The sequence below is a fragment of the Hemitrygon akajei genome, chromosome 4, assembly GCF_048418815.1.
Source record: "Hemitrygon akajei chromosome 4, sHemAka1.3, whole genome shotgun sequence".
Taxonomy (NCBI): domain Eukaryota; kingdom Metazoa; phylum Chordata; class Chondrichthyes; order Myliobatiformes; family Dasyatidae; genus Hemitrygon; species Hemitrygon akajei.
This window is the reverse complement of record NC_133127.1, coordinates 165,180,185-165,201,712: the sequence shown is the minus strand read 5'-3', so window position 1 is coordinate 165,201,712 and position 21,528 is coordinate 165,180,185. Positions and strand designations below refer to the sequence as shown.

At 42.0% G+C, this 21,528-nt stretch overlaps 1 protein-coding gene across 6 annotated transcripts in view; it reads left to right on the top strand.

Annotated features, from left to right (window-relative positions):
• stard13b (StAR related lipid transfer domain containing 13b) overlaps positions 1–21,528 on the top strand; it is a 426,906-nt gene that overhangs the window by 345,249 nt on the left and 60,129 nt on the right. For all 6 annotated transcript variants that reach the window (XM_073043870.1, XM_073043873.1, XM_073043872.1 and 3 more), the window contains one exon: positions 8,253–8,324. In XM_073043870.1, the coding sequence (XP_072899971.1) occupies positions 8,253–8,324 (72 nt within the window). The remainder of the gene's footprint in view (positions 1–8,252; positions 8,325–21,528) is intronic.

Sequence of the window (21,528 nt, the reverse complement as noted above, 5' to 3'; positions counted from 1 at the left end):
TCAGGCACCGCTTTGTAAAGGCAGGCCAGCAGACACACGTTGAGGACAACAAGGTGGGAGGCCTGGAACGCACCCTCATACCATCCTAAAGTATTACTGCAGAAGTGCTGACATATTGAAGGCAAAATGCAGAGTAGTGAGGTCAGCAACCTGTCTAAATACTGTACCTGGTGCGTTCTTAATTCATAGAATGGAATCCAGCATTCATAACTGCAGTGTGCAAGCTTTAGGACAAAACCAGTTTATTCAGAATAAATTTATTCTGTCTTTTAGTTATTTTTTGCTCTTCATTTTTAACACAAATAGCAACAGCCCATCTCTGTAAAGTTCTCGTTGAACAGTTGTGTGATTATGTGGGGCCCTACCTGTACATTTAACCCAGAGGATGTGTCTGTCTCCACAAGCAACAGTTAAACTCTGTGGCAATTTCCTCCGTGAGTGTGAATGCATGTCTATCAGTTTGAAACTTCAGATGATTTTGAGAACAACTCACTTATTTAATGAGCATATTACCATCATTTGTGTTTTAGTATTATGAGTTTGTTTATTATAATTTATTTTAAATTTCTGTAAATTTAAAATCTACCCTCTTTATCTTTTGGCATAATTTAAAGATTCTATCATTTGTAGTAACACGTGTTCCTGACTTGGGTTGGTTTATTGACTTGCTTTTAATCTGTTACGTTGTATAACAATTGTTCAGCTTTGGTAAGATTATCAGCTAACTCTGACTTCTTCGATCACAAATTGAGTGGTAAACCAATAAAATGTATACTCCTTGCATCTTTGAGTCAAAAATTTTCTGATGGGCCTTACTCCTTGAATACTGGATGTAGATACAGCCTTTCTTATCCCTGTCAGACCTCCCAGGCATGCATGAGGAAAGATGGCACACCAGGTTGAGATTTTTGTAGTGGACAATAGCATTTCAGGACAATACCATCTTTCAGTCTTTATCTCCCACTTGAAATATTCGTGATACTTTTTCATATTTAAGTGTAATTCTAGTTTTGATAATTTTCCACTAGTCAAAATGCTTATAAAGTTACTCTGTCATCATGATGGCAAGGTTGTGAATAGGCTTCTTCTGAAGATGCAGCATCTCCAGTGCTGCATGCGGTTAAGTATGCCTGATGTCAGAGATCACATTGACTGTATTGGAGTGCCCAGAAAATGGATTTTGCACATTTTTGATATGCTCGATAAATATGAAGGCGTCAGAAATTGATTTACTGACCTATGGAAGTGGGACCCACACAGTTCCTGACAGGACCTCGCCCAAGCTGAAGCAGTCATAGAAGGGCGCAACTCATTTTAGGCATATTCCCATGGCAACAAGCCAGCAACAATGTTTATGGCTACCATGAAGGAGAAGCACTGCTTAGGAATTGGGAGAAAGATCAGTCAAAGTGGCAACAAAGTCCTGGTAATCAGGAAGACAGGAGACCCAACAAATCTCCCATTGGAAAAAGTGTGATCGGATGTGGCTACAGTAGTCACATCCTGGGGAATACCACTGATAGACCATTCCTGGAAGAACTTAATAATATCTAATTGTATGTCAAGGTGAGCTCTACACCAGCAGTAATATCTTCTGTATGAGCAACACACACAAAATACTGGTGGAACGCAGCAAGCCAGGCAGCATCTGACAAAGGGTCTCGGCCCGAACCGTCGACAGTGCTTCTTCCTGTAGGTGCTGCCTGCCCTGCTGCGTTCCACCAGTCTTTTGTGTGTGTTGCTTGAATTTCCAGCATCTGCAGATTTCCTCGTGTTTACCTTTTGTATGAGTATGTTTTACCCTTTGAATGAGTATTTTGGTAGCTAAGTACAGTAACAAGCATCAGTCATTTGTATAAGCACATTTTGCAAAATTTGGATGGGTTTTGAGCAGCTTGAAAAAAATCCTGAAGCTACCTGATTAGTGTCTCTTAATGCAGAGTAATATGACATGCTCCTAGAAAAATTGAGTGATCAATAAATTTATATATGGCATGCAAAAGCTGCAATTGCTGTCAGAAAGGCGGGAAATTATTATTCCTTATGTTGCATAATTGTTATGAAACTAGTAGCCAAGTTCTATTAAATAAAATAATTATTTTATAGCTCACTAATAATAGAATTGCTCATATACATTCTATCTAAAACAGCAGAAAAAATTCCTTCACCAATTCAGAAACAGCTGTAGAATTCTCTTGTGTATTTGGTTTGCATCAGTTAATATATTCAAGCTAAGTGGCTTTTGAAATATGACTTTATACAAAAACAGCAAGTGCAAATTTTGCCTTCCAGTTAACTTAGTGAAATCCACTTCATAGAATACTGAGGTATTTGCTGAAAAAGATGATGGAAGATGTTTTGATGTGCTTTAGGTTAAAGTATGCTGTGCAGAGTTGCTTACTGAGCAATCCTTTCAAGTAGCTTTGAGATGAGTATTGTTAAAAATCACTGTTGATCTAATTAATATTTCAGACCAATTAAAATCTAGAAATAACTCTGAGTGTCTGCCATGTTACCAGCTACTGGAAATCTTTCAACAAGGTGGTACTTGACAGTTTTCTTTACCCTTAGGATATAAATAAGATTAATTAAATTGTGTGAAGATAGACACCATTGATGAGATCAGTGTCTAAATCACTCTGTGCACCTGGTGCTTTAGAAAGCAAGCTTTGATAAGAAAAGTCAGTTCAGATGGGAGAGGTCATGCCACCCATCAAATTTAGAAGAGCACAGAATCAGAGTTTCGAGCTCAAGCTCAACTGTCAGAACTGTGGTCTCCTTTATTCGTGACCAAAAATGGGAATGCTCCATTATATTTCAAGCAATGTAACATTTTGTTATATTTAGCATTAATGCCAAGTAGGCTCTCTTGAAAAACAGAATTCTGAAATTAGTCAAAATCTAGTGTGAACCAGAATTAGGGTAGTTTAAACCCAAGAACAAAATGAGACTTGTGTAATTCCCATATGAACTCAGGGAAACCTTAAGACTACCGGTGCTACATGATAATTAGTGAAACATGTCAGACCTTTAAAAGCACAGAAGAGATGAAACTCCAAACCTTGACTCTATTCACTCTTTGCTCAGAGTTACTGCCTGACCTGCTAATTCTTTTACAGCATTTTCTTTCAGATTTGCAGCATCTGCTTTTTGTTTAGACAGAAACAGCTCATGGCTTTGTATGCGTTACACAGTATGGCTGTAGGGGAGAGGGATAACTAGATTGACTCACCATATTTCCATTGAGTGCAAGGACCTGTACACCAGAAGCAGCCAGGAAACTTTCCACAAGGAGAGTTTGGCAGGGATTTGCTATGTGGTCTCTCCTGAGGATGGGAATTTTCATTCAGTTGTGCAGCATGGAAAGAAATATCAGGTCCTCTGCGTCAGGGTGCTCTACATACTAATCTTAATGGAGATTATGGATCCTCACAGGAAAGTTGCCTTTTATGAAGAGGTATTAATTCTTTAAGCAAGGTTACCATCAAGAGATGCAGCATTGTGACAGGCCAAGTATTTGGAGCAAGGATTAATTCAATCATCTGTTGTCAGTGCAGTTTTGTCTTTAAAAAAAAAACATGTTAAGGGTTTTTAATGCAACATACAGGATGTCTTGCCTAATCATTTGTGTACAGAGATGGTGTAACTGAAGTGTAGGGGTAACTGAAGGGGTCATTAGTAGCCACCCCTTATGCAAATCAGCATATATACAAATCAAAAGTTTCTGTGGCAACTGTACCCATTAACTTGTTTGTATTTACCTTGTCAGAAATATTTTTGTCCTCTTCCTCCTCCAGTCTTCTATCCTCCTGAAAACTAAGTTGTATTTTTCTCTTTCCTAGTTCTGACAGCGTTTGAACTGAAATTTTTCAATTTTCTTTCCACAAATGCTCCCTATCCTACAGAGATTGTCCACCATTTTCTGCTTTTATTTCAGACTTTCAACATCTAGGACTTCTTTAAAACTTTCTTTTACATGCTATCAAGTGTGTGTTGATGATTCAGTAGAGAGATTGTAATAACAGTAATGAATCATTGCTTTGAGCACAGTGGGCAGATTATGTATTACACAAGTTAGATCAGAGATTCGTACAACAGAGGTCCCACCATGTCTGCATTGACAATAATACATTCTAATTAATCCCATTTACTTGCACATGGTGATATCCCCCTTCTCTCTGCCTATTTGCGTGTTTCTAAATACTTCTACCGCCTCCCCTGCAGCATGTTCCAGGAATCTATCTCTCTGCTTCCTGAAGTAATTGGGGGCTCAGTGACTCTTCTATCCATGAGTGCAAAATGGTCTCCATTGCATGGGTTAGATGGCATACCCTCCTGAATAGCTGTAGAGGAGGTGAAAGGCATTGAATAATCTCTTCATTATTTGACCTCTGCTTGAGGGACAGCGTAGGCGGAAAGGAGTGGAGGTTATGTAATAATATCAATTATAGATGGACAAGGGTGCATAGATGAGGATCTATAGATATGACTGAGAATCATTATGTCATCGTGTGTGCATTTAGAATAGCAAAGTCTGTTGATCTAGAAGTCACCTTGACGTACAGTGTAAATTAATTAAAAATTCTTCTAGCATTGTTCCATAGACAGGAATTCTTCATCCAGAAGGGGGTCTATTCTAGCCATCTACTACAGAGAGAATGAGAAAGAAAGAGTAGTATTTCTGTTGCTCCATCTTACTTCCAGTTAGATGATAGCATGCTCGGACCTAGTGGCCTCTGCAGGTCCAATCAAGGGGGTATTTGTTTGTCCTTTATGTCTTTTTTTTTTGTGTTCACAAGACACTGAAGACTAAGAACATCAAGTAATGCAGGACTACCCCAACAGTGACTTGCTCGATAGCGATGGAAGGGACTCGTGTGCACCATTGTTATGTTGACAGCTGGGCTTGTTGCATACTGTTGTATTGAAGTGGTGCATGTGATTGTCTTGGATGTTTTTATTGTGATTGAAAGATCATTTTGGACATTGTTAATGTGGAACACCACAAGTCCGTTTCACTGGTTCATTGGCGAGCCCCTTGGTGGGGGAACTGCATTGGCTCGGTTGTGGTGAGGACTAGGCCCTTGCTGCAGGGTCACTCGTTACAGTCACCCAGGTGAGGAGATGCTGGAGGTGGTGTGAAAGAGAGCGGAGGCCTCTGTGGGCGCACTAGAATCCATACTGGGTTGGGAGCTGGCCTCTCCCGATGGTGCTGCTGTCCGGTGTTTGCTCAGTGGAAAAGCAAGCTGGACCAGGACAGCTTAACACACAGTCATGCTACTCAAGAACTTGAGCTACATTATATATTTATTTTCTTTGTGACTATGTTTATCTGCAGGTGTAACCATATGTGCTATTTGTGCTACGTGCAGTGTGCTGTTGGTAATATGTTTTTCACCTTGGCCCCAGAGGAATGCTGTTTTGTTTGACTGCATTCATGTATGGTTGGATAATAATTAAACATAAACTTGAACTCGCCTTGTAAAGTCGGCCACCTCCTGCCATATTTTTCCGTCGGTGGATCTAGGAAGTTCCTGGCACACTGAATGTCCCTCCTGACGTGTATCTTGTACACTTGAACTCAAGTATCCAACTTAGTAAATCTCCTCCTCTGCCCTGCAGCCCATTTTCCTTCCTGGCATCCTTAATGCATATTCCTGCTGTCAGGCAGCTATTGAGAGTGTGTCTTTAAGGGCTGACGCCCTTCTCCGATTGCTGAGGAGAAAAGTAGTTCTGGCTGCACTAAATTGGATGTGGTGTTGTCAGCAACTGTCCAGGACTTATTACAACTCAGCTTCGGGAGTAAATCACTGTAATGCTATTCCTAGTACTTCTTGTGGCCAATTCAAGACTTCTTTTTACATGTAATCAGACTAGCCACCAGCACAATCCGCAACCAACACTCAGTGCACTAATAAGAGGCAAGATCCAATCTCTTGCCATTTCAATGGAAAGTCTATTTGTGCTTTAAATTTACCAACTTGTGTCTATTTAACCTTCTGCAGGCATATTTAGGCAAGTGGCAGTCACATCCACTTAGCTTTGACTCTGCCATTGATAGTGCAGATATTTGCCAACTTTTGATTCTGCAGAACTTATTCGATACAATTGTGCATCTGCCTTGTGCATTGTATTTATTAATTGTGACAGATCTGATGATCATTTGTTGTCTGCAATGAAGCTACTATAGCAGGTGTCAAGATAGAGTAGTGGTGTGAGTACGTGTAAGGCAGGCCAATATATTGTAATTACTCAGTAAACTGCTGGGAATAAGCATGACAAAGATTCTCACCTCACTCTGTGACCTCAGAGGTCACAGTACTCATGGGGACTCCCGTAACTCTCCTGCAATGTCCAGTAAACAGAATTAAAAGAATGTAGTAATGTAGATTTGAAGGCCAGAACTGGCTTGTTAAGGAGGTGAGTTGCAAAGAAAAATTAGAAAGTTATTCACAAGGTGCTGTGCTTGTTTTTTTTTAAAAAAAGTTTTGTCTGGAATAGAGCAATCTTGCATCCATTTCTGGGTGTCTGTCAAGAAGTTTGCCTCTATCTTTCAGAGGGATTTTCATTTTCCTAGCACCTTTCCTTGCAGCACAAAACTTGCCCAAAACTTGTATCAACAGTGATTTAAAACTGTTAGTCATCAGTGTGGTTTTTGATCATGCTGATGAGACAAATAAACCTTATTTATTAAGAGCACAGCCAGGTTTTACTGACTCTGCACCCAGACTATTTAAAGAACCAACTGCTACTGAAGGAAAACTGCAATGATGTCAGGGGTTTGGGGAGTGCTATCATGGAGATTGAAAGAGTTGGGACAAGTTCTTAAAGAACATGAACTTTATATACAAAGCAACATGTACTTTGTGTAGGGAAATACCGTGAGCCTTCTTTGATGATAATGTCAGTTTCAGTGTTGTGTTAAACCAAAAAATAACTATAACATGGTACAAGCCCTTTAGCCCACCATGTTGTGCCAACCTTTTAACCTACTGCAAGATCAATCTAATCCTTCACTCCCACATAACCCTACTCTATTTCTTTCATCCGTGTGCTTACTTAAGGGTCTCTTAAACTTCCTTAATATATCTGTCTCTACTACCACTCCTGGCAGGATGTTCAATGTACCCACCACTCCGGAGGAAAAACGGAGTGCCCTCTGCCTCTGACATCCTCCATTCCCCCCCACCACGCTTCTCTCCAATCACCTTAAATTTATGCCCTCTTATATTAGCCACCTCTGCCCTGGGAACAAGTTGCTGGCTGTCCACTCAATCGTTGCCTCTTACCATCTTGTACACCTCTGTCACGTCAGCTCTCATCCTCCTTTGCTCCAAAGCCAAACGTCCTAGCTAGCTCACCCTGCCCTCATACAACATGCTCTCTATTCCAGGCAACATCCTGGTAAGTCTCCTTGTACCCTCTTTAAAGCTTCCACATCCTTCCTATAATGAGGCAACCAACACTGAACATAATTCAATTATTTAAAGCTTGCAAGTGATTTTCTCTGTTCTTTTCACAATCAGCACTAGGTCAAACCAAAATACCACTTTAACGCCAATATTTTACATGCATTAATTATGCGGCCTATGTCTTTCCAAAAGCTAAGAAATACATCATAAAGCTGAGATAGCAATAACTTAACTTTAAAGTGCAGTCATTTAGTTCATTTATAAACAGCAGATGATACGACACTAGACAAATTGTCAATATTTCCCTCAGGAGAAATTAGTCAGCAGTTGAAACCATGCTCACTGCATTAGCTCTGATTGATCTTTATGGTGCTGTCTTAGTTATGTGCACTAGAAGCCACTGAAAAGAATGAGTTCAGTCAATGCACCTCTTGGAAATACTTTGAGCTTTACTCTGTAGAACAGTGCTGTAACCATCTGTTTCCATGATGCTGCACGACATTGCAGAGTTCATCTGAGTTCACAAAATACTTACGAAGTTAAAACCAAAAAAAAGGGAAATTGGCAAAGAAAGTACACTTCTGTCCTTCATCTGCTGTTCATCTTTTCATAAATTTATCTGTACACTTGTTTGCCAGTGTTCTAAGCCAAAACATTGAGGAGTTTCTGTCACTGTATTTCATTGATGTTGTGTACCTAACCCGCTAAAGGGATTTGATTCATTGTAAGCCACCCTTGTTCAGCTGCCAGAGGAGCTCAATGAGGGAAGCTACAATTCAGCGTAGTGCTCATGGCTGAATGTTGAATAGTTTTCAATGTGCCTTTCTTTCCTCTCTTTAGAGATTGAAGCCAAGGAAGCATGTGACTGGTTGCGAGCTGCTGGATTCCCTCAGTATGCGCAATTGTATGAAGGTATGTTTGGATTTTGTTATATTCAACAAGTTTCTTCCCCATACGTGATATATTTGAAATTGGCTTGTGGTAAACCATGTGTATCTGTCTGGACACACCCCTCTGCTGACTGCTCCTGTGGCTCCTCCCACAGACCCCTGGATAAAGGTGATTGTGTCACTGCTCCTCCCACAGTCCAGGGCAGTCATCTGGCATGGACGTGGTCCATTTTACTGCTAATAAAAGCCTTTCAGTATTTACTTTACTTCCAGTCTTTTGGAGTTATTGATAGTGCATCACGGCTAAAAAGAGTTAGCAAGAAGAAGAGACCTCAACCCATGCAACAAGCCCGGACAAATTTATGATTTTCTCAGTAAATTGAATATGGAATGTTTTATTGGCAATAAATTCTCCAATTTATCTACCTATCTAATCATTCTAGCAGAATAATTTATCTGAAAAGGTAAGTTTTTTTTACAAATAGATTTGTAAAGAAAGAAAGAAACGGTGATTATAATGGTGTAGAAAGGGAAAAGGAGATTTAGGTTATATTGTTAATCTCAACCAATCTGAGTTCACATGGTAGGCCACAGAATTTTGAGTTATCAAGTCCTTCTCCTGGTCACTTCAACTACAGATGTAAGAAAGTACAAATGTAAAAAGAATCATCAGCCTTCATTCCTGCTTAAATTGTGGAAATGAGCTGAGTACCTGCAAATTACACAAGAAATGAAGATACCATCTCTTCTTTCAATTCCTTCATCTCCAGTGCATCTGTTCTCAGAATGAGGCTTTTCATTCCAGAACTAAGGAGATATTCTCCTTCAAAGAAAGGGGCTTCCCTTCCTCCACCATTAATGCTGCCCTCATCTGCATCTCTTCCATTTTGCCCACATCTGCCCTCACCCCATCCTACCACAGCCCCACAGGGACAGGGTTCCTCTTGCCCTCACCTACCACCCCACCAGCCTCCATAACCAGCACATAATTCTCCATAACTTCTGCCATCTCCAACAGGATCCCACCACCATGCACATCTTTTCCTCTACCCAAACCCCCACTTCCTGCTTTTCACTGGAATCACTCCTGTTACGAACCCCGTAACTGGGTCACTTACCAGCAAAGATAGAGAGGTCCGCTGAAATCTGATGGTACTATTTTTAAATGTTTTTATTTATAAAGGGGCACAAAAGTAAGGTTAATACAAACATTCAGATAATATACGTCGTAAATACTCAATCTAAAGCGCGGGTATAGTAATAATCAACAATAAGAAGTAGCTCTGTCATTTGTCTAGGGGTAAAAATATTGTCCAATGGAAATATCAAAGTCTCTGGAGTTCATGCAGGCTTTTAGCCTTCTGGGGACCGCTGGGTTTCACGTGTTGGAGAGAGAGAGAATTTTTGGTGAGAAAATAAACTTGCCAGCCTTTTGGACTCAAATAGTTGAATCGGGAACGTGGGTTCCCCGTTGTCAGTTCGAAGTCCCTTTCGGTGTTATCAGCCACTCACTCCCTAGGCTAGGGAAAACGAACCACACGTGGCTTCCGAATAGCTTCCCGTCATCACGGGAGCGATGAGCGATGGTGTCTCCTTCTGGTGCGTCGCTCAGGGTACTGCCTCCTGCAGTCCCCTTTTTATCTTGACTTGCAGAGTTGTAGATGTCAATCAAGGTGGGGTGATACAATCCCCACCCCACATTGCCCAAGGGTGTCCATGTAGCCCTGATAGCTGGCATGTAGTATAGAATTGCAATCCACAAAGGTGTCTCCAAGAAGTAATGGTCAAATCCATTGCGTTGTCTCTCTCTCTTTTCCTGGGTCCAAGACCCGAATTAATAGCGATCTTGCAATTCTCAGGAAGGAGGGGGCTGGGATCATAACACCTCCCCTCTTAAAAAAACGTTTTTTACCAGCGGTTAAAAACGGATTCGTACAGAGTCTTACAGGATTTTAGAATCTAACACAATACACAAGCTTTTTTTTTCACTACAGAGCTATACAGTTATACATTTAATTCAGCATCTAAACAGGTAACGATTACGGTGGCACTTCCTTTAATATTTTTCCCTCTTGTACCTGACTAAAGGCTGGTAGCATCAGATTTCAACTTAACAGGCAGGTTCCAAGGGGGTTGCCTTTGTTATTCACATGCTTTGTCAAAATCCCGTACAGCCAGTTTTTCTATTTAAAAATGGCGCCCCCATTAATCGTCACCTTTTTTCCGGTGAGTTCCTACGGAAGGAACTCGAGTAGTTTGACGGGGTAAACTCCCGTCCGCCTCATTCATAGGAGTTATTTTGTCAACACCGTGTCCCAGACTTAGTTCATTTCCACCCAATTCTTTAGTTTTAAGCAAGTTGCTAGTTTTCTCTTCAGGACCCATCATGCTATTAGTTTTCAATTTAAGATCTGCAAGCGATCCCTCTTTGTTCAAACAGCATTTCAAATTCTGCTTTTTCACACCACACCCTTGAATAACAATAGCGTGTGGGGCCCCGGCAGCTCCCGGCTTACTCTGTAAGCGAGCTGCAGGGTTTAAAATTTCTTCATTCGATTTGGGAACTACAAACTTTCCGTTTCCTTCAATAATAATATTTATCCCCCCCATGGTCGAGTTCCACTTTAAGGTTCACCACCCCTTCGTGTACAATCACCTGGGAACCCTCACTTCCCACAATTACCAGGGTTAACCCTGTCTTCACTGAACCCAGTCTATCTGACCCAAAAGGACGGCCGTCTCGTTCAGCTGAATCAGATACCTCAGACCTTTTCTGAGCTCCGGGACTAGGTTCGGGACCACGTGCATCCCCGTCTTGGACACACTCAAACGGGACATTGACCTCTTCCAGGCTTTCAATACCCATACCTTTTTCAAATTCCAAATTCCCTTGCTCCTCCCAGCTACTCTCTGGGCAACTCCCTTCCGGAGTAACCTCAACCCCGCGGGCTGAAACAACCTCATCTGCCAACCCAGCAGACCTCTCCAAGGTAATGGCACCCTTTTCATCTAGGACTGCCCTCATCTCATTATCGGGAAGATCTTTATAACTCTCAACTTCTTCAAACAGGTCTGCCAAACCAGACAGATCATCCATGTCCAACTCTGGACCTTTTAACAGCTTTATCTGTTTCTCATCTTTATTTCCTACCTCTAGGACCTTTCTCTTCGCTAAGGGAAGATCTATCTCCTCTGTCTTACCCCCTTTCACTTTACTACTCCTCGTTTTACCACCCTCTAAACCCTCGTGGCACAGGGTCGGTAAAGACGTCTCGGCCAAATCAAAACTGGCCAATTTTAAAATGCTCTCGGTCTCAGCTGCCGCTCTCGACAGGCTGCGAGTGACCGCGCATGCGGGATAGCTCGGGGACGCTAGGGGCAGGGCCTCAACACGCACCAGTCGGCGGGTCATAGTCATGGCTGACCAAACCTTACCCCCTGCTAAATCGTTCCCAAGAAGTACGTCCACGTCGGTTCTCGGGAATTCTGATGGCACCCCTATTTCAACTGATCCATACACCAGCTCACAATCCATAATGACCTTATGTAAGGACACCATTTCTATCCATTTTCCTATGCCTCTCAGGGCTACCTCTCCCGTCTGAGGTCCGAACTTTAACACTTTACTGCTAATCAATGATAGCTCCGCCCCCATGTCTCTCCAAATCTGTACGGGAATTGTTGGGTCCCCCTCCCTCAAAGACACGGTTCCGTGTGACAGACAAATCTCAGACCCTTCTTGTACTCTGCCTACCCGGGGCTCTCTTGTCGATTTTCTGATTACCACTCCACACCCGATAGGGACCGCTGCTTTCCCTTTTTCTGGCTCCTTCCTCGGAGCAAAGCACTTAGATGCAATATGACCCACCTTCCCACAATTAAAACAGGTCAAGCCTGGAAATCTCTGGCCGCCTGGCCTTTCCTCCTCAACCTTACCACTAGCTCCCGGCGGGACCTCTGCCTCAGTCGGCGGACTTTCTCGATCGTTCCCACGGTCTCTCGGGGTACTTTTATTCGAGGGAAACTTTGTCTTGTGGGTTAGGGCATATTCATCTGCGAATCTAGCAAATTCTGAGAGGGACTTATTCGGCTTCTCATTCAAATACATCCGGGTCTCTTCCGGAACACAACCTTTAAATTCCTCAATCAAAAATAACTCCCTGAGACGCCCATAATCCTCATCCACCTGTTCCGTGGTGCACCAACGGTCCAAGAGCACACCCTTCTCATGGGCTAGCTCGGTATACGTTTGATTCCACCCTTTCCTTAAATTTCTGAACTTTTGTCTATACGCCTCAGGTACCAATTCTTAAATCCGGAGAATGGCCTCCTTTACTTCGGCATAATTCTCCGCTTCTCCCTCCTCCATGGACAACGCCGCATATGCTCGTTGTGCCTTCCCTTTTAACACACTTTGTAACAACGCCACCCACTGCTCTTTGGGCCACTTCTGATTCACTGCCACCTTTTCAAAAAGCAAGAAATAACTATCAACATCCGTCTCCTCGAACGGAGTTACTAACCTTAACTCCCGACTAACATTAAACCGCTCCTCTCGGTCTGACCCTTGATCTCTTCGCTCTTGCCTTAACTTCTCCATCTCCAAGTCATGTTTCCTCTGTTTCTCTGCCTCCTCATACTCTCTCTCCCTCTCCTTTTCAGCTGCTTCCAGCTGTTTTAACTGAATTTCATGCTCTCTTTGCCTCTCGGCTTGGTCCTGCTCTTTTTTCACCTCTAATTCCTTTAGTTGGAGCTCATGATCCCGCTTCGCCTCTAATTCCTTTAGATGGAACGCCTGCTCCCTTTGTTTGTCGGCCCTTTCTTTCTCCTTCTCAGCTGCTTCCAGCTGCTTTACTTTAAATTCATGTTCCAACCTTAATTTCTCCAACTCTAACTGATCCGTCCCACTCGCTAGTACCTTTTCAGGGATATTTTCCAAATCCTCAGCTGTAAACACCTTCTTCCCAATGTAATACTGAGTTATGGCCCTTCGCACTTCCCGCTTTTTCATTGACGACCTCACCTCTGTGAGGCTTAACCCCTTCGCCAGATTTACCAAGTCTAATTTGGTGGCCGCCTCTAGCGCCCCCAGAGTTGGGTTTCCCATAAATTCCTCCACGTCCATCTTTGCTGGTTTCCCGTCTGGCTACCCGCGTAACCAGATCCAAGTTTGGACTTAAGCCCGATTCACTGGCCCTCCAATTTGGTATCAAATCTCGAGACGAGGCTCCACGTTGTTACGAACCCCGTAACTGGGTTACTTACCAGCAAAGATAGAGAGGTCCGCTGAAATCTGATGGTACTATTTTTAAACGTTTTTATTTATAAAGGGGCACAAAAGTAAGGTTAATACAAACATTCAGATAATATACGTCGTAAATACTCAATCTAAAGCGCGGGTATAGTAATAACCAACAATAAGAAGTAGCTCTATCGTTTGTCTAGGGGTAAAAATATTGTCCAATGGAAATATCAAAGTCTCTGGAGTTCATGCAGGCTTTTAGCCTTCTGGGGACTGCTGGGTTTCACATGTTGGAGAGAGAGAGAATTTTTGGTGAGAAAATAAACTTGCCAGCCTTTTGGACTCAAATCGTTGAATCGGGAACGTGGGTTCCCCGTTGTCAGTTCGAAGTCCCTTTCGGTGTTATCAGCCACTCACTCCCTAGGCTAGGGGAAACGAACCACACGTGGCTTCCGAATAGCTTCCCGTCATCACGGGAGCGATGAGCGATGGTGTCTCCTTCTGGTGCGTCGCTCAGGGTACTGCCTCCTGCAGTCCCCTTTTTATCTTGACTTGCAGAGTTGTAGATGTCAATCAAGGTGGGGTGATACAATCCCCACCCCACATTGCCCAAGGGTGTCCATGTAGCCATGATAGCTGGCACGTAGCATAGAGTCGCAATCCACAAAGGTGTCTCCAAGAAATAATGGTCAAATCTGTTGCGTTGTCTCTCTCTCTTTTCCTGGGTCCAAGACCTGAATTAATAGCGATCTTGCGATTCTCAGGAAGGAGGGGGCTGGGATCATAACACTCCCTACATGATTTCCTTGTCCATTTACCCTACCTACTGATCTCCTACCTGGAGCTTATAATACCATAAGACATAGAAGCTGAATTAGGCCATCTGGTGCATCGAGTCAGCACCGCCATTCAATTATGGCTGATCCTCGTTTTTTTTCTGTTTTTATTTCCTCCTCAATCCCAGTTCCCAGCCTTCTCCCTGTAACCTTTGATAGCATATCCAATCAAGAACATATCACTCTCTGCCTTAAATACACTCAACAACCTGGCCTCCACAGCTGCATGTGGCAACAAATTCCACAAATTCACCAACCTTTGGCTAAAGAAATTTTTCTGTATCTCTGTTTTGAAAGGGCACCTCTCTATCCTGAGGCTGTGCCTTCGTGTCCTAGAGCTCCCACCATGGGAAACCTCCTTTCCACATCTACTCTGTCTAGGCCTTTCAACATTCAAAATTTCAAAAGGTTTCATTGAGATCGCACCCCCCCCCATCCTTTTGAATTCCAGTGAGTACAGACCCAGAGCTATCAAACGTTCCTCGTATGATAGCCCTTTCATTCCTGGAATCATCCTTGTGAACCTCCTCTGGACCCTCGCCAACGCTGGCACATCTTTTCTAAGATGAGGGGCCCAACACTGTTCACAATATTCAAGGCAAGGCCTCACCAGTGCCTTATAAAGCCCCAACATCACATCCTTGCTCTTGTATTCTGGACTTCTTGAAATGAATGCTAACATGGCATTTGCCTTCCCCACCACCGACTCAACCTGCAAGTTAACCTTTAGGGTGTTCGGCACAAGGAGTCACAAGTTACTCTGCATCTCAGATTCCTGGATTTTCTCCCCTTTTAGAAAATAGTCTGCCCATTTATCCTTGCAAGCTGAACAAGTGCTATATATGCCTCTACGCCTCCCTCACTACCATTTAGGGCCCCAAACAGTCCTTCCAGGAGAGGTGACACTTCACCTGTGAGTCTCTTGGGGTCATCTACTATATCTGGTGCTCTGGTGTGGCCTCCTATATATCAGTGAGACCCGACATAAATTGGGAGACTGCTTCGCTGAGCACCTACGCTCCTTCCACCAGAAAAAGCAGGCTCTCCTAGAGGCCACCCATTTTAATTCTACTTCCCATTCCAACATGACAGTTCATGGCCTCCTCTACTGCCATGATGAAGCCACATTCAGGTCAGAGGAGCAACACCTTGTATTCATTCTGGGCAGCCTCCAACCTGATGGCATGAACATTTATTTAGATAGATAGATAGATAGATACTTTATTCATCCACATGGGGAAATTCAACTTTTTTTTTCCAATGTCCCATACACTTGTTGTAGCAAAACTAATTACATACAATACTTAACTCAGTAAAAAATATGATATGCATCTAAATCACTATCTCAAAAAGCATTAATAATAGCTTTAAAAAGTTCTTAAGACCTGGCGGTTGAATTGTAAAGCCTAATGGCATTGGGGAGTATTGACCTCTTCATCCTGTCTGAGGAGCATTGCATCGATAGTAACCTGTCGCTGAAACTGCTTCTCTGTCTCTGGATAGTGCTATGTAGAGGATGTTCAGAGTTCTTGAACTTCCGGTAATGCCTCCCTCCCTTCACCATTCCCCATTCCCATTTCCCTCTCAATTTATCTCCTTACCTGACCATCACCTCCCTCAGGTGCTCCTCCCCCTTCCCTTTTATTCCATGATCTTCTATCCTCTCCTATCAGATTCCCCTTCTCCAGTCCTTTATCTCTTCACCAATCGACTTCCCAGTTCTTTACCCCCCCCACGCCCGCATGATTTCCCCTATCATCTACTACCTTGTATTTCTTCCTCCTCTCCCCCCACCTTTCTTTCTCACCATCTTTTTATCCGGACCTATTGAAGGGTCTCGGTCCAAACTGTCAGTTGTTTACTCTTTTCCACAGAAGCTGCCTTCCTTGTTGAGTTCCTCACGCATTTTGTGTACGTTGCAAGAGAAGATGTAGTTTTTGACATGTTTTTTTTTAACGTTATACTCTTGTCTAAGAATTATCTAAAGATCTGCCAGTGTTGAATCACTATTGGCTTGGTTTTGTATTCCCCGTTAATTTTTGCACTTTAAAGCCAGTTCTCGTCCAATATCTAGTACATATGAAAAATGGGACCACAATTACAGATTGTTGGTGACATTAAATCCTGAATAAATTTACTTCATTCAAGGGAGGAAGAGGGGTTGGAAGGAGAACAAGGGACCAAGCTTAGTTGGGATTTGATAATGAATTGCTCTGGTTACCAGCACAAGATTTAACACTTGCTTACTGCTGAGCAACCTGCATCGCTACAATGAACTGACAGGAAAGTCGGTTGTTACTCCGAACATTGGACGTGGAACAGTACAGCACAGGAACAAGCTGTTTGTGCTAACTACAATGGCAATTTAAACTGCATATCTTGGAAATCCACAAAATCACTTCTGACAAATTTAACAATGGAAATCTATTCTTCAGTCTAGCAATATCTTGTATGGCTCTGGCAAGAAATTGTATTAAATTACATGTGTACTGTCGTGGTATTTGTAACGGAAATCCCGCTGAAACCGGTGATGAATGAGAAGGTTAGACTCCTCGGGTTATTTTTTTTCCTTCAAGTTGCTTGTATGTCCTGGAGCCATGGAATTGTGGTTTCATTCTGTGGACTGGTGCAGCCACTGAGGTCTTTCTTTGTATTGACATGACTAGTTTTACTGATATCATTAAAACCTGCCTGCAGTTTTAAGTTGAATCTGTATTGAGAAGCTTCTATGGTCTTTTCCACCTAAAATGCAGGAGGAAAGGGTATCAAACTGGACATTTTAATGTAAGTATATTAACTTCAGCCTGTTGAGCTCTATAAATTTCCAGAGCTGCCAGTAGATGTCCATAAGCAAAGGACTGCAGCTACTTTGAATATGAAATGAGGCCAAAAATTCCAGAAGTGCTCAGCAGATCAGGCAGCATCTGTGGAGAGAAAAGCAGATTTAAAAGTTCAAGTCAATGGAAGAAGCTCTGTTTCTCCATAGCTGCTATCTGCCCTGCAGATAATTTCCAGCATTTTCTGTTTGTGTTTTGTTTAATGAATGTAGCTTTTACAGAGCTGTCAGCGCAAGTATGACGGCTCACTAACTTTTGAGGTAAGAGCCAGGCCCAGGGATCCAGGCAACAGGATTGTCATTGAAAGATACAGCATAAGGAAATGGGCCTTTTGTTTCACTGAATCCACATCATGCACACTGACCATCAGGCAACCATTGTGCTAATCTGACACCAATCCCATTTTATACACATGTTCCAACTCCCTTCAGATGCTATCACTCATCTATAGTGGCCAAGTAACCTATCAACCCACAGACCTTTGGGATCTCAGAGGAAAAAGGTTCATTGGGGGGGATCCATGTGGCCATGTAGCGAATGTGTACACTTCATACAGAGGGCACCAAAGGTCAGGATTGAACCCCCGGTTATTGAAATGGTGCACAGCAATTCTATCAGCTTGTGCCACTTTTATATATTTCTGTATGTTACCTGTTAAACTAAGAGCTCTTTAAAATAAGAGAACAAATCCATCAAACTAAAGGAACTTATTTAGTGTCTCTCTTGACTAGCTTTCATACTGGATTATAAAGGTTCTTGCATACTAATTATATAAAGCTGTTACATTTATGTTCTGTAAGAAGTTCATGCCATTGATCTGTGCCCTGTAATTTGAGTTCATAATATTATGCTTAAATATGTCAATTATGGTTATTTGCAATACTTTTAATATAGTTCTTTCATTCCAGTTAATTGATGATGTTATTAATGTCAATTGTTTATAACCGTATAACCATATAACAATTACAGCATGGAAGCAGGCCATCTCGGCCCTTCTAGTCCGTGCAGACGCTTACACTCACCTAGTCCCAATGGCCCGCACTCAGCCCATAACCCTCCATTCCTTTCCTGTCCATATACCTATCCAATTTTACTTTAAATGACACAACTGAACTGGCCTCTACTACTTCTACAGGAAGCTCATTCCACACAGCTACCACTCTCTGAGTAAAGAAGGTCCCCCTCGTGTTACCCTTAAACTTTTGCCCCCTAACTCTCAACTCATGTCCTCTTGTTTGAATCTCCCCTACTCTCAATGGAAAAAGCCTATCCATGTCAACTCTATCTATCCCCCTCATAATTTTAAATAACTCTATCAAGTCCCCCCAACCTTCTACGCTCCAAAGAATAAAGACCTAACTTGTTCAGCCTTTTCCTGTAACTTAGGTGCTGAAACCCAGGTAACATTCTGGTAAATCTTCTCTGCACTCTCTCTATTTTGTTGATATCTTTCCTATAATTCAGTGACCAGAACTGTACACAATACTCCAAATTCGGCCTTACCAATACCTTGTACAGTTTTAACATTACATCCCAACTCCTATACTCAATGCTCTGATTTATAAAGGCCAGCATACCAAAAGCTTTCTTCACCACCCTACCACATGAGATTCCACCTTCAGGGAACTATGCACCATTATTCCTAGATCACTCTGTTCTACTGCATTCTTCAACACCCTACCATTTACAATGTGTGTCCTATTTGGATTATTCCTACCAAAATGTAGCACCTCACATTTATCAGCATTAAACTCAATCTGCCATCGTTCAGCCCACTCTTCTAACTGGCCTAAATCTCTCTGCAAGCTTTGAAAACCTACTTCATTATCCACAACACCACCTACCTTAGTATCATCTGCATACTTACTAATCCAATTTACCACCCCATCATCCAGATCATTAATGTATATGACAAACAACATTGGACCCAGTACAGATCCCTGATGCACACCACTAGTCACCAGCCTCCAACCTGACAAACAGTTATCCACCACTATTCTCTGGCATCTCCCATTCAGCCACTGTTGAATCCATTTTGCTACTTCAATATTAATACCTAACGATTGAACCTTCCTAACTAACCTTCTGTGCAGAACCTTGTCAAAGGCCTTACTGAAGTCCATATAGACAACATCCACTGCTTTACCCTCGTCAACTTTCCTCATAACCTCTTCAAAAAATTCAATAAGATTTGTGTTGAATACTAGTAGAGAAATGAAAACAGAAAATACTGGAATTTCATCAGTGCAAATACCATCAGTTTGTGTTGGATCAGTCATCTTACTCCTTGAACTATTGAGTCTATTGTTTTATCTCTTGTCAACTGTTGTTTGATCTCCTGAATATTTTCAGTGTTTTCTGTTATTATTTCAGATTTAATTTTTAAAAATAATCCATTCATCATGAAGGATATGGGTTTTTCTGATGGCAGTAGTGCCAAATGGAAGTGATTCTATTCTTTTCACTATAGATATTAAAAAATATATAATGTTGATATGGTTACGTGAGTAAAGAAAGAGGACGAATTTGGAAGGGACCTGCGAAGCACAATTTTGCCACACAAAGGGTGCTGGGTGTATGGGGAGGGCTGCTGGAGAAGGGGGACAGTGGTGGAATTGGGTACAGTTGCAAAGTTGTCTAGGTACATGGATGAGCAAGATTCAGGGATATGAACCAAACACGGGTAAATGGGACCAGCTTCGATCAGTAACTTGGACAAGTGAAAATAAGTTGATCTGAGGGGCTTCCTTCCATGTTGTATTATTACTCTAAAGAAAGTTGCCAGTACTGAAAATCAGAAACTGAAAAACAGCTGTTCAGCTAGTATGACGCATGTGATTCAGTTAGTGGAACTATTGCCTTTTGAGTTAGAAGGTTGTGGGTTCAAGTCCTACGCTAGAGAATTTTAGTGTGGAGATCTGAAGTGAGATTTCAGTGCAGTTCTGAGGGAGTTCTTAACCTTGAGTGGTGAAACTTTTAAAGGAGGCCATTAAATCATTTAAGTCGGCTTTCCAGGTGGGTGTTAAGAGTGCTTTGCTTCTAGTCTAAAGAGGAGCAGGGACGTTAACACCTAGACAATATTTATCCCACACTTAATAACATTCAAATTGCATAATAAAGTCTATCATTGCTGTCATGTGGTTTCTTTTACACATTAAGTTTTAAGTCTTTTTTTCAGGATAGCCTGTGTGTTTTTTATATTAAATCTGCTGGAAGACTTGCTGTAGCTTTCAAATGTTGACTGATTTAGTAATAACATAGAACAGTAGAGGCACTTTGGCCCACACTGTTGTGCTGACTTGCAGAAACCTACTCCATGATCTATCTAACACTTCTGTCCTACACAACCCATAACTCAGCACTTTTCTTACGTCCATGTGTCTGTCTATCACCCTCTACCACCACTCCAGGCACCCACCACTCTGTCCACTGACCTTAAATGGATGTCCTTCCGTAAAGCAGGCTAGTCTGATTTATTTTTTTTAAGAAGCCACAACACAAACTGAATCTCAACATCAAATAGGAAATCTATTACTCTAGGGATAACTTTTTAAGATGTTATACCCTGCCCCCACAGGCCATTCTTATGACATGTGAAGTAGATTAATGGAAAGACTTTCTTTATTTCCCCTATGGAGATATTTCCTTATTTCCCTTCTGTTTATTTTTATTTGGTCTTGGTTATTCATTGGCATTTTTAAATGAAAACTGTTGCTGTGCCGACTCCTTTAATTGCTTTCTTTCCTCTAGTTGAGAAATAGATTTCAAAGTTCAAAGTAAATTTGTAATCAAAGCAAATATATGTCACCAACGATATATACAACCCTGAGATTTGAGTGTCTTATTGGCATACTCAGTAAATCCAAGAAATATGACAGAATCAATGAAAGCCGCACCCAACAGGGCAGACAACCAATCAATGTGCAAAAGACGGCAAAATGCAAATACAAAAGGAAATAAAATCAATAAATATTGAGAAAGTGAGGCCATAGGTTGTGCAAATAGTTCAATGATGGGGCAAGTGAAGTTATCCCCACCGGTTAAAGAACCTGATGTTTGAGGGGTAAGAACTGTTCCTGAGCATGGTGGTGCAGGTCCTGCGGCTCTTGTACCTTCTTCCTGATGGCAGCAGCAAGATGAGAGCATGTCTCAGATGATGGATGTCCTTAAAGCTGGCTGCTGCTTTCTTGCAACAGCCCTCCATGTCGATGTGCTTAATGGTGGGGAGGGCTTTACCCATGATGGGTTGGGCTGTATCCACCATTTTTATAGGATTTTCTATTGTTTCATTGATGTTTCCACACCAGGCTG